Consider the following 13,000-nt stretch of genomic DNA (forward strand, 5'->3'; position numbering starts at 1 on the left):
TGGGACAAGAGAAATACAAGAGGACATAAGAAGAAACTCAGAAAGGACAGCTATTGATGAGACCTGGAGAGAGAGAGAAAAAAAAAAAAAAACGGAGAGCAGTGGATCTCTGGAACAAACTGGACATAAGAATATAAGAATGAAGGGGACTGCAAGAGACCATGAGGCCTACACTAAGCAGTTCCATGTCCATTACCACCTGTCATCCCCATCCATAAAGTTGTCTAACCATTTCTTAAAACAACTGATACTTTCGGTGCCTACTACGTGATTACTAAGTCTGTTCCATTCACTGACCACCCTATTAAACCAATTCTTGCCCATTTCCTTCTTAAATCTAAATTTGTCCAGTTTAAATCTGTTATTGCGAGTCCTGCCATGTTGTGTTAATATGATGACCTTGTTTACATCACCTTGTTAAAGCCTTTGATCCACTTAAACACCTCTATTAGATCACCCTACACTGTATCTTTCCGTTAAGTGTAAGTTAAGGTGACTAAGCCTCTCTTTGTAAGGTAAATTTCTAAGTCCATGTATCATTTTGGTCATTCTCCTCTGTACTGATTTTAGTGAATTGATGTCCATTCTATAAGATGGAGACCAAAACTGTACCACATGGTCAAGGATGGGTCTAACACTAGATAGAGTTTGATAATTCACTGCACTTTGAAATATTGAAGTTCATTTGCCATTTCACCAACCATGTGAACAATGTTAAGATCGTCCTGCAGAACCTCAGCGTCATCTCCTGACCTGATTTGGCATCCTATATTAATGTTGTCTGCAAACTTACTATTACCACAACTAATCCCATTGTCCAAGTCGTTTAAATACATAATGAATAATAAGGGACCCAAAACAGAGCCCTGGAAACCCCCACCTGGGTTTTACACCATTTACGGTGACCTGATTGTTTTCTGTCACTGATCCAAGCTCTAATCCATTCTAACACTTTTTCCTCCTATGCCATGGGCTTTGATTTTATTTAGTAGTCTCTGGTGGGGCACCTTGTCGAATGTTTTGCTAAAGTAAAGGTAAATAACATCATAACTATCATTGTTATCTGATGCCTTATATACTTTAGTGCAAAAGGACAGAAGATAAGTCACACATTACTTACCCTTGGAGAAACCATGCTGTGTGTCATGAGTCAAATTATGTTTCTTGATGTATTCTTTGAGTCTATTAAGCATTCTACCTATAACTGATGTCAAACTGGCCTGTAGTTACATATAGATAACTTATCTCCCTTTTTGAAAACACGAACAAAATAGGCACAAAACCGGTGTCTACTGACTTATTAAATATTTCTGTTAACTAGTTGCAGATTTCAAATTTACATTCTTTAAGCCATCTCAGAAAAATTTCATTTGGATCCAGAGATGTTGTAGCTTTAACCACTTCCATACGGTGACGCCTACGTAGGCGTCATGAGGAGCAAAATTTATGGGTGAAAGAGAACGAACGATTGAGCACGGACTTTATTTTTTATAATGCGATTATTATGACGTACGTCGGGCAGCTAATGCTGCCAGACGTGCGATATGCCCCGGAGTGAAGAGGTTAAGTCTTTCAATCTGCTTGATTACTTCTACTTTACTAATGCTGACATCAGATAGTCTAATTTCTTCATCTCCACTGAAATTTGGATTGCAGTCAGGTACCTTATCTAACCTCTCCTCAGTAAACACTAAGAGAAAATATTTGTTAAATGCCTCACTCATTTTTTCCTCTGATTCTCTCATGACATTTTTTTCATTTTGAATTGGGCCTATCCTTTCCTTATTTTTTTATCTGTAGATATGAAAGAGGCCCTCCCTTTGGGTTGAATCTTGCTTGTCTGGCAACTTTAATTTCAGTTATGTTTTCCTGTGCGTATATTTCTTTTAACCAGTTTTCCCATATCACCATATTTGGATCTAAGGTGTGTTTCCCCATTTTTTTATTCTTAAGTAAAGTCCTCTTTTCTTTCAGATCTCATAATTCAGCCTGTTCTTCATCCATTTGGGAGTATTACTATTCTTCCGTATTGACTTGAGGGGAATAAATTTATTTTGTGCAATTAGAATTAAATCTGTCAGGTTAATTACACTTTGTACAAATTGCTGACCTTTCTGTTGATCCCATGACCACAAGTGACCTAACCCAAGGTACATGTACCCTCCATGACCTGACCCTTGACCATGGTAATAACATCCAGACTGACCGTACATCTGACCCAATCACAGCCCCCTGGGTTGCTCCTGTAAGTGATTAAATGTCTCAAATAGCCTCTCATCTTGTCAAAATTGGCTCTCCTGAAGTCTGCTACTTGAACGTTATTCATACTTTTTATTTCTTCCTAAATAATATTAAATCTTATTTCTTGATAACCGCTAGAGCCTAGACTATCTCCCATTTTTATGTTACTTGTTAGGTGCTCATAATTAGTTAAGAGTAAGTCCAGAGTATTCTCTCCCCTCGAAACAAGTGTGCAAAAACTATAAAAGAATTTAGGAGTAAACTAGACGCTGTGAGATACAAAGGCGGGCCACCACAAGCACAGCTCCCCTTCACGTAAGATCATTTAGGTAAATACACATACAACTTCATCAGGACATGAACCCTATGGGACTTGACCCAAGATCCCTCTTTGTAAACTTTGATTATATATCTTTTACCTTTTCACCCTGGTAAATGCTCTATTCCAACTACTTTTAACTAATGATATAGTCCCACACCAATACAACAGTCAAAAATTTCTTCACAGAGAAATCTGGGCGAGGGACATGAATTACTTTTTATCAGAGATGCCAAGAAGGAAAGGGTGTTTAATAGGTCTAAATATATATGAAGTGGGATAGTGAGTGAGTGTGTTTACTTTGACTAGGCCAACTCCTTTACAAGATGAAAAGGGCCTTTGGTATATAGATATGTAATTTAAACTACATCCATCAATCTTAACCCATATTTACTCCACACAGAAACAATTTCTACTTATTTTCCACTTCAACTTGATTATTTCTTTGACTGACTTCATGATCCAGTTTCACTTTAGTTTACATTTCCACTCAACCCAGCCTGTCCAAACATAAGTACTCCCACACACCAATATCACAAGCACTACAACCTGGCTTTCATAAACCTGCTGTGGTGTGATTAATTCAATTACCTATGTTGTAGTTACAACCTTTAAAACTTAAGCTAAATTTTCATAAACTCAAATCTAAGGCCCACACTTAACAACTGTTCAAAATAAACACTACAATTTCTTTGCCAGATGAGTATGTCACAAATAGAAATAGAAAAACATTTGTAATTACATGTTAATAAATTCCCCAAAATATTTCTAGTTTCTAGTGATATATATTTTCTTCCTACTTACTGGAGGACTTTGTTGTGGAGAAAACTCTGGAGGTGGAGGGGGTTGAATATGTGCCCACACACCTTCCACAGGACCATATGGACTTGAACTTACCACCTATGAAATTAAAAACAACCACATATACAAAACTTGAGGGCTTGATATACAGACTCAGTTTGACACATTGACTATCATGAACAACACACATAATCATACACATATCCCACACCAAGCCCTCTACACTCCCTCCTCTCCTGATATCACCTTCTGCTCCCCCTGCCTAACCCCAACAACATCATGGAGAGTGGTCGGAACCCTTGGTTCTGACCACCTTCCAATCATCACCACCAAAACAAGATGCACCCCAGTTGGCCACAGACACACTTACACCAATTACAAGAGAACTAACTAGGAAGCTTTTACTAAAGAGACAGAACAACATTTTGAAACACTTAACAGTACACCAATCACAAACATAAACAATGCTGTGCACACTTTTAATACAATCATACAAAATGCAGACAAGAGATACATCCCTAGAGGCAACAGAAAATCACACAACCCCAACTTCACACCAGAAATCCAAGGCCTCATCAGACGTGACACACTTAAACACGATACCCCCACACCTATCCCTCAAAATGTAGCAGACCAAATACAAACACTAAACACTGTGATTGCTAATAAAATACACGAACAAAAAACACAAAATTGGCAAAACTTTATCAATGCACTTGATCACAAAACAAACACCAGCAAATTGTACAAAACACTCAACAGCATTACACTATCCAACAGTAACACTACACGCTCTCACACAGCAATAATCACAACAACAGATAATCTACCCTTAACCCCTTCCATACGGTGCCGCACACGTAGGCGTCATGGACTTAGATCTCGGTGGCAGCAGCCAATGCCAGCCGTACGACGTGTCGTAATAATACTCGCATCATAAAATATAGTCACCGCTTATATCGATCGTTCTCTCTTCACCCGTGAATTTTGATAACCATAGAAAATGCGATTACAAAAGAATTAGAAAGAATGTCATTATGGAGGGGCGACTACAATAAATATAATCAAAACGCCGATATGGCAGCCTCGCGAATACACTCGCTCCCCATGACGCCTACGTGTGCGGCACCGTATGGAAGGGGTTAAACAGACAACAAGCAAACGCACTCATATGTCATTTTGCACAGACAAGCCATCTCACTTCTCACCCTGACGACCGACACACCATTCGACGTAAGAAAGACTTCCCCACAGACTCAGACTATACACCCTTCATAGACAGTCAGACAAAACTCATAATACATAATCTCAAGCACTCATCTGCCTGTGGCCCTGATAACATAAGCAACATCCACCTAAAACATATTGGACCACAAACATTGCAAACTACAGCTATTCACACAACACTATACCTGACATCTGGAAGCATGGTAAAATAATCACCATTCCAAAACCGAACAAAGACCCAACAATCCCAACATCGCACCGTCCAATCACACTTCTCTGCACCCCCTCTAAAGTCATTGAACGCCTAATACTTAAACTTGTCACACCACATATTCCCCTTGCTGACTCACAACATGGTTTTAGGCCACTACACTCCACAAACACTCTTCTGATAAACCTCACACAAAGAATTTTAGATGGCATCAATTCAGATAGGCCCCACCACAGAACACTTCTCATAACATTAGACATTAGTAAAGCTTTTGATGCTATCCCCTGCCACAACCTAACAAATAAAATATATAACACAGACATGCACAATAACACCAAAAGATGGCTGGCCAATTATCTGGCAGGTAGGAATGCTTACGTGTCATATAATGGCCAATCATCGCACATCAGAAACATTAAGAATGGAGTACCACAGGGCTCAGTTCTATCCCCCACACTATTTAATCTATACATGCATGACTTACCCACACCAGACAACTCAGAAATACAAATCTCTTCCTACGCAGACGACATAACAATCACATGCACACATCGTAACACAGACAAAGCTGCAGAAATAATCCAGCCATACCTTGATACACTCAACACATGGTTCATCACAGACTCAAAATAGCTCCAACCAAATCTACAGCAACACTTCTCACAAACTGGACAATAGAACACAAATACATACCTCATCTCTACATCAACAACACTAATACCACACACAAACACACCGAAAATTCTTGGTTAACATACGATACATCCATGTCTTTCAAACAACACATCACAAACATAAAAAACAAATGCACACTTAGACTTAACGCACTTAAGTCAATCACTGAAACAACATTTGGACAAAACAAAGAAACTAATATAACAATATACAAACAATGCATACGCTCAGTGTTGAATTATGCGAGTCCTGCATGGGCTCCTAATCTCAGTGAGACACACCACAACACCCTTCAAATCATACAAAACAAAGCCGTAAAAACAATTACAGGCTGCACAAATACAACACCTACAGACCATTTACACCATGAAACAAAAGTCCTCAAAGTCAAGGACCACCTCAACATGAGAGGCACACAAACACTTGCCGCAGCCACCACAAACACATCACTCCCGCTACACTACATAGTAGAACACCCACACACATCAAAAAACATTAAAACAACACCCACACACCTTTACTACGCACAAATACTCTCTTCTCTTCCTCCACAACCACCAAATACCAGCCTCCGGAAACATATTCATAATCATATCACTCACCGCTCCATTAACACACTGAAAGACAACACATTGCTGCATGCCAGACCCCCTGATATCCACCCTTCTGAATCCTCTCTCCCACAAAAGGACAGAGTCCACTTGGCCAGACTGCGGTGCGGCCACCACCCAGCACTTCTAAGCTACCAGAAGAGGCTGGATGACGGCATTGTGAACAGCTGCCCAGGATGTAACACTTCACCCCATACCATACAACACATAATGGAAGACTGCATTATACACAATCATGCACGCAAACAACACAACATACACTCTATAAAGGATTTGTGGGAAAACCCAGTTTCGGCTGTAGCATTCCTTGGGGAGATGGGACTGCTCGGACAGACAGTCTAGGGAACGACGACAACAACAACAACAACAAAACTTGAAATAATTTTACATCATGGACCTCTTCAGTCTCATCCCCTATGATACTGATTCATTCAACAACATCCAGTGCTCAGTCTTTTCCTACATCCAGAATACCTTCTCTCTTCTAACCCTATAGTTTGATAAAAACAAATATGAATAGTTCTTTGTTCAGTTGATTCAGTCTTTCCCCAAATTCTTACACAGCTGCTCAATGTTCACAATTATCACTAACAATCTAATATCTTCATTTCCATAAGCATATGTCTGTCTGCACCCTTCATCTTTCCCTCTCCACCCGATTCTCCTTCCCCCCCAACCCTTACTCTTTTAACTTCCTTCCAAAATGTCTTAATATGGTCTTATTCATTCTCAAAATTCTGTCAAAAATCTACCCCCTTTACATTTGCTCTTCTCTTTTGTCTCCCTCACCTAGTTTTTGCTTCTATTCTCTTCCTTCAGCACTTTTTGTACGTTTCCCTTGTTCTGCTTTGCAACCTATTTTCATATGCTTATTTCCTTTCTTCCACCACCACCTTCACCTTTTCATTAGACTCTGCTTCTCCTTCTGTTCTGCCCCACGTTCCTCATCCCTCATACAGTAACGTCTTTGTGGATATTAACACTTCCTCCTTGAAACATATTCAATCTTCCTCTACTTGTTTCCCCTTTATTTTTCCCCTAACTTAGATATTTTCTCAGTTTCTGGTATCATTCCTCTTTTTTCTTTTCATTTAATTTGTTTACCTTCAACACTTCAATTTTTCTTCTTTCTTTTTTACTTTTCTCGCACTCATCTTTGGCATGTACTTTTCCACTACTGTGTTGTCAATTTTCTTTCATTTCTTTAGTTTCACTGAATCCCCTCCACTCTAATTCTTCCATGTATCATTTTTTCACCCAGGATTCTTTACTTCTATATGTCTCCCATATTACCTCTCCACAACCAATGTTGCACATTAAAGTTGTATTCTCATTCTTTCCAATGACCCTTTGCAGTTACTCAAAGGATTACAAAGGAGGAGCATGTGAATCTCAAAGCTTCAAACTGAATTACATTGCACTGCTTCTGCAGGAAGTTTATTCCATTCATTAACTACACGGTTTGCAAAGCTGTTTCTACCAATTTCCAAATTAAATCAATTTCCTAACAGTTTGAGACCAATATTTCTTGTTGGTCAGTGTCAAAATTTTGTCACTTTTGATGTTAATTCCTTTTAGAATCTTAAAGACCTGTATCAAGTCACTTCCGAGTCTACACTTTTTTAGGGAAAACAGATTCATATGTTTTAGTCAATTTTCGTATGATTTATTTTCTTATATTTGGAATCAGTTTTGTGGCTTGCCATTGTACTTTTTCCAACCTGTCAATGCCTTTAATGAGATTCGGTGACCATATGGAAACAGCATATTCCAAATGTGGATGAACTAACAATTTATATAACTTGTTAATGAGAGATGGACTTTTGAAGTAAAAAAAATCATGCAACCAGTCCTAGAAACATATTTGCTTTCTCAGAGGCTGAAATACACTGCTTAGATAATTTGAGATCATTACTGATAATTACCCCAAGATCCTTTTCACTATCCACTTTTGTTAACGAATTTCCAAATAACTTGTAATCATACTTACATGTTTCTCTTTGAATGAGAAGGAAAAGGAGAAGGAGTATGGAAAGAAGCTGAAGGAGGAGTGGGAGGGAGTAAAGGGTAGAGTAGAGCTGGGTGTGGAGGAGGAATGGGGATGGTTCAAGGAGGGAGTCATAAAGTGTGCAAGGATGGTGTGTGGAACAAGAAGGACAGGGGGAAATAGAAGAAAGGGTAGTGAATGGTGGGATGAGGAAACAAAGAAGGTTGTAGAAGAGAAGAAGCGAGCTTTCACAGATTGGTTACAAAATAGGACGAGGGAGTCATATGAGAGGTACAAAGAAAAGAAAAGAGAAGTAAAGCAAAAGGTAAAGGTTGCAATGAGGAGAGCAGATGTGAAATGGGGTAAGAGTTTGACAGAAAATTTTGAAAGTAATAAAAAGATGTTTTGGAAAGAAATTAAGAGAGGAAGAGGAGGCAAATCAAGTAGAGAAGAAAAGGTAAAAGGTGCAGATGGAGAGATGATAATGGAAAAGAAGGCAGTAAGGGGAAGATGGGCAGAATATTTTAGGGAGTTGCTAAATGTGAAGGAGGATAAGGAAGGAAAGATTGCTGAAGTGGGAAGTGCGAAGAAAATGAGAGTGATGAGTGAGGAGAATGGAGGAGAAATAAGGAAGGATGAGGTGAAGGCAGTTGTTAAGATGATGAAAGCAGGTAAGGCACCTGGTCTGGATGGATGCCATGCGGAATGAATGAAAAAGAAAGGTACAGTGATGGTGGACTGGTTGGTGAGGTTATTTAATGTTTGTTGGAGAGAGGGTAGAGTGCCGGAGGACTGGAGGAGTGCCTGTATAGTTCCTCTTTACAAGGGAAAAGGGGACAAGTGTGAATGTAGTAGTTTCAGAGGGATTAGCTTGTTGTGTGTAGTTGGGAAGGCTTATGGGAGGATCTTGATCGAGAGGATTAGGAGAGGAACAGTGTGGATTTAGGATGGGTAGAGGTTGTGTAGATCAGATCTTTGTGGTAAGACAGATATGTGAGAAAGCTATAGGAAAGGGGAAGGATGTTTTTTGGGCTTTTATGGATCTGGAAAAGGCTTATGATAGGGTAGACAGGAAGGCACTGTGGGAGGTTATGCAGATTTACGGGATAGGAGGAAAGCTTCTGGGAGCTGTCAAGAGTTTTTATGAGAGTAGTAGAGCTTGTGTCAGGATTGGAAATGGAGAGAGTGAGTGGTTCCAGGTAAAGGTGAGACTTTGTCAAGGATGCGTTATGTCCCCCTAGCTGTTCAACTTATACATGGATGGGGGTGGTGCGAGAGGTAAATGCAAGGGTAGTGGGAAAGGGATTGGAGATGGTTAAAGAAAATGGAGAAAAGTGGGAGGTGAACCAGCTGTTGTTTGCAGACGACACTGCGCTTGTGGCAGGATCGGAGGAGGGATTGAGAAAGTTGGTGACAGAGTTTGGGAGAGTATGTGATAGAAGAAAGCTAAAGATAAAATGTGGGTAAAAGTAAGGTGATGAGATGTACAAGGGGTGAAAGTGGCAGTAGACTGGAAGTGAGCATTAGGGGAGAGCGACTGGAGGAAGTGGATAGTTTTAGATACTTGGGTGCAAATGTGGCAGGGAAAGGTGGAGTGAAAGTGGAGGTAGAATGTAGATTGAGAGAAGCGAGTAAATGCCTTGGTGGATTAAAGAGTGTAATGAGGAATAGACATTTGGGAATGGATGCTAAGAGGAGACTGTATGAAGGAGTGATTGTGCCAAGAGCACTGTATGGGGCAGAAATATGGAACATAAGAGAGGAAGAGAGAAGGAGTTTGTATGTGTTTGAGATGAGGTGTCTGAGAAGTATGATGGGGGTTACTAGGCTAGATAGAGTGAGAAATGAGGAGGTGAGGAGGAGAACAGGGGTGGAAAAGGAGCTGGGAGATAGGGTTGATGAAAGAATATTAGGATGGTTTGGACACATGGAAAGAATTAGTGAAGAAAGACTAGTAAAAGAGGTGTGGAAGGCAGATGTGGAGGGAGTGAACATGAGGGGACGTCCTAGGATGAGGTGGATGGATGGGGTGAAGGGGGCTTTGGGGAAGAGGGGAATGTCTGTTGAGGAAGGACGGGAGAAGACAGAAGACAGGGGTGAATGGAGAATGGTTGTATATGGATGATGTTGTGATTGCATGAGGTGGAATGGGCGGGTGGATGGGGGGTGAGGTAGTATGTGTGAGCAAAATTTGATGCAGCCCGAAGGGATTTCTCCTTGTCCTCTCATTTTATGCAATGGGGGGACGGAGAGGGGGGGTCGCCGATTTAATGAAGCGGCCTTGCTGTGGATGTGCTGTGTCTTGCGACACTGCTTCTGACCCAGGGCAATGGACAAGGTGCAGGGATGACCCGTCATTCAGGAGGTGCTAAGATAAGAGGGAGGGTGGAGGGGTGTGGAGTGTATTCAGGGATGGAATGGGTGGGAATGATTTTATGCCTTTTTCTTTTTGGCTACCACCCTTGTAAGGGGGAAAAAGCCTTGGTATATGTATGTATGTATGTACTCTACTTCATTTCATGCTCTTGTTCAGGGAGATGTATGCTATCACAATGTCTTTTTCCATCCCCCTCATTCGTAATTCTTCCATTCATTAATCTTGGCTATTCCTTCTTCACACTGAAACATTGATGTTTCTTTTCATTGCCATCACACCATCTCCCATTTTTCTTGTCCCTCAAAACCCTCACCTACATTTCCATTGAGGTTGATTTCAGCACAGCACATAAAAATATATATATATATATATATACAAGCCGCGGGCTTCGCCGGGACCTTGGCTGCGCAAACAGCGGCCTACGGCCGCAGCTTTCCGCGCTCTAATCCCTCATTTTCTCCTTCGGCCTCGGGGCGGAACCCCAACACGGGATCACCAGCACGAAGAACGCGAAGTAGAATGCAAATAAGAACGCGAGGAAGAAGAATGTGAAGAAGAAGAACGCGAAGAAGAATACCACCTGACCCCGACTTACCCAAGCGCTTTTTCAAGAATATTTTTAGGACAAAGTGTCACCGTATACCACCTGTCCCCGACTTCCACAGCGTTTTTTAGAATATTTTTATTTAGACTTAGATATACAGGGTGAACCAAAATTGCCATACATAGGGAAATTTCTATTATTTTTAATAAGAAACAACTTTTAAGAACTGCATTTATTTAACAGGCTCTATATGGTTATAATTATTTTGAATGCAGTGTTTGAAATAAATAATGGGTTAAAATAGTAAAATTTATGTTTTTTCCTATGGCAACTTTTGCCTTACCCTGTATACTTTTTTTTTTTTTAACCTTTCAATCCTTTATTTCTCACTTTGCTGATATATATAATATATATATATATCAGTCAGTCTATATTTGTATTGGCTATTTCTGTTGTCCTCCCTTTCTCCTTGGTACATATTAGAGATGTATCGGATGTCGAATTTCAGACATCCGCGGATGCGGATGTATATGCGGATGCAAATGCGAATGCGGGTATCAGTCTCTACTAAAATGCGGATGCAAATGCAGATATCAAAATATGACATCCTCGCGGATGCGGATGTTTTTATGTCAAAACGTTCTCACCAAGAGGACCCCCCCCCAAAATTAATAAAGAATAAAAAAAGCCCGTTTCAGTGTCAGACCATGCAGACAGGAGAAGTAACAAATAAAAACAAGGTGGGAGAACCCAAATACTGCCAAATTAGTTCGAATGGTGTCTTAATAGTTGATACTTTTCTCTTTGAAAGTATTCAAATCATAAGGAGACGTAAATACAGAAGCAGGAAGGGAGCTGCTGTTGATGTAGAGTCACTAATTTTTTTTTTTTTTTTTTTTTGTGATATCTTCATAAGGTTGTCAGGCTTGTAAACATCTATGCATAATCAACCACTCAGTATTGCTGAGCTGCTTGATTTTGGAGTTGGTAGCAGCATACATACACAAAGATTCCTTTATTTCTAGTGTTCTTCTTAGCATATGTAAGGTGCTATTCCATCTTGTGGGTGTATCATGAATAAGAGAGAGTTTAGGGACTTGCAGCCTGTCCTGAATCTTTTTAAGTTCATCTAGTTGAGTGATGAAAGTGCGTAGCAATACTACGAGTTATTTTTTCTCATGTTTTCTATATCACAACGTGATGATAACCCAGTTTTAGCAACCAGCTGTACAGTACAATCCAAATTACTTATATTTACACCTGAGAGAAACAGAGCTTTTTTCATATTTGCTCCAGCATCACGCAGAACACAGTGCATATTTGTACAAGATATGTCCCACTTCATCAGCATATCATCAAACATTTTGGAAATATACTCTCCTGTATGTCATTCTTCCAGTGGTTCAGCACCTAGCACAAAGTCTGTTCTTTCAAATTCCTTATTTATGGTATGTGCAGTTAAACTCAGCAATGAGAGACCTGCTGAGGTATCTGACCACACATCAGTTGTGAAGGGATGTTTGTTGTCTTGCTTCATCAATTATTTTCTTTTATTTTCTTGAAAACAAACTCATACATATCACTACATATCACTGATGAGTAGAAATTTCGCTGCTTTAGACTGTATAGTGAAGCAGCTTCAGTCATCAGTCTCATGAATCCTATGTCCTCAATATGACTGAAAGGCAAATCATCCATGACTAACATTTCTGCAATGCATTTATCCAGTTTCTTTGCCTTAGGGTTAGAAGCACCCCATAATTTTGCACTCTGAAAATACTCAGCAACATTCCTTTGCTTAGCATCTGTCTTTGCTTTTTGCAAAGGTGTTTTTTCTATATTTATTTTTTCTTCCAACTTGTCTCTTTTGCCATTAAATCTTCAAACTGTTCTTTATTCACTGATTTCAAGTGGTTTTTCAAAAATGTAGTTCCACTTCCCTTTCGTGAATAATCTTTCTTGCACAACAGACACTACTAGGTCACTTGACTTGCTCATAAAATATTT

At 39.8% G+C, this 13,000-nt stretch overlaps 1 protein-coding gene and 1 long non-coding RNA gene across 8 annotated transcripts in view; one reads left to right on the plus strand and one right to left on the minus strand.

Annotated features, from left to right (window-relative positions):
* LOC143018152 (uncharacterized) overlaps window positions 1–13,000 on the minus strand; it is a 322,520-nt gene that overhangs the window by 113,467 nt on the left and 196,053 nt on the right. For 5 of the 7 annotated variants that reach the window (XM_076173292.1, XM_076173293.1, XM_076173290.1 and 2 more), the window contains one exon: window positions 3,365–3,460. The exons of the other annotated variants lie outside the window; for them this stretch is intronic. In XM_076173292.1, the coding sequence (XP_076029407.1) occupies window positions 3,365–3,460 (96 nt within the window). The remainder of the gene's footprint in view (window positions 1–3,364; window positions 3,461–13,000) is intronic. 7 annotated transcript variants of the gene reach the window in all.
* The window catches only part of LOC143018154 (uncharacterized), a 221,675-nt gene that overhangs the window by 49,581 nt on the left and 159,094 nt on the right, over window positions 1–13,000 (plus strand). The window lies entirely within an intron of this gene.

The sequence above is a fragment of the Oratosquilla oratoria genome, chromosome 34 (assembly GCF_046742065.1).
Source record: "Oratosquilla oratoria isolate Oo_2021 chromosome 34, ASM4674206v1, whole genome shotgun sequence".
NCBI classification, from domain to species: domain Eukaryota; kingdom Metazoa; phylum Arthropoda; class Malacostraca; order Stomatopoda; family Squillidae; genus Oratosquilla; species Oratosquilla oratoria.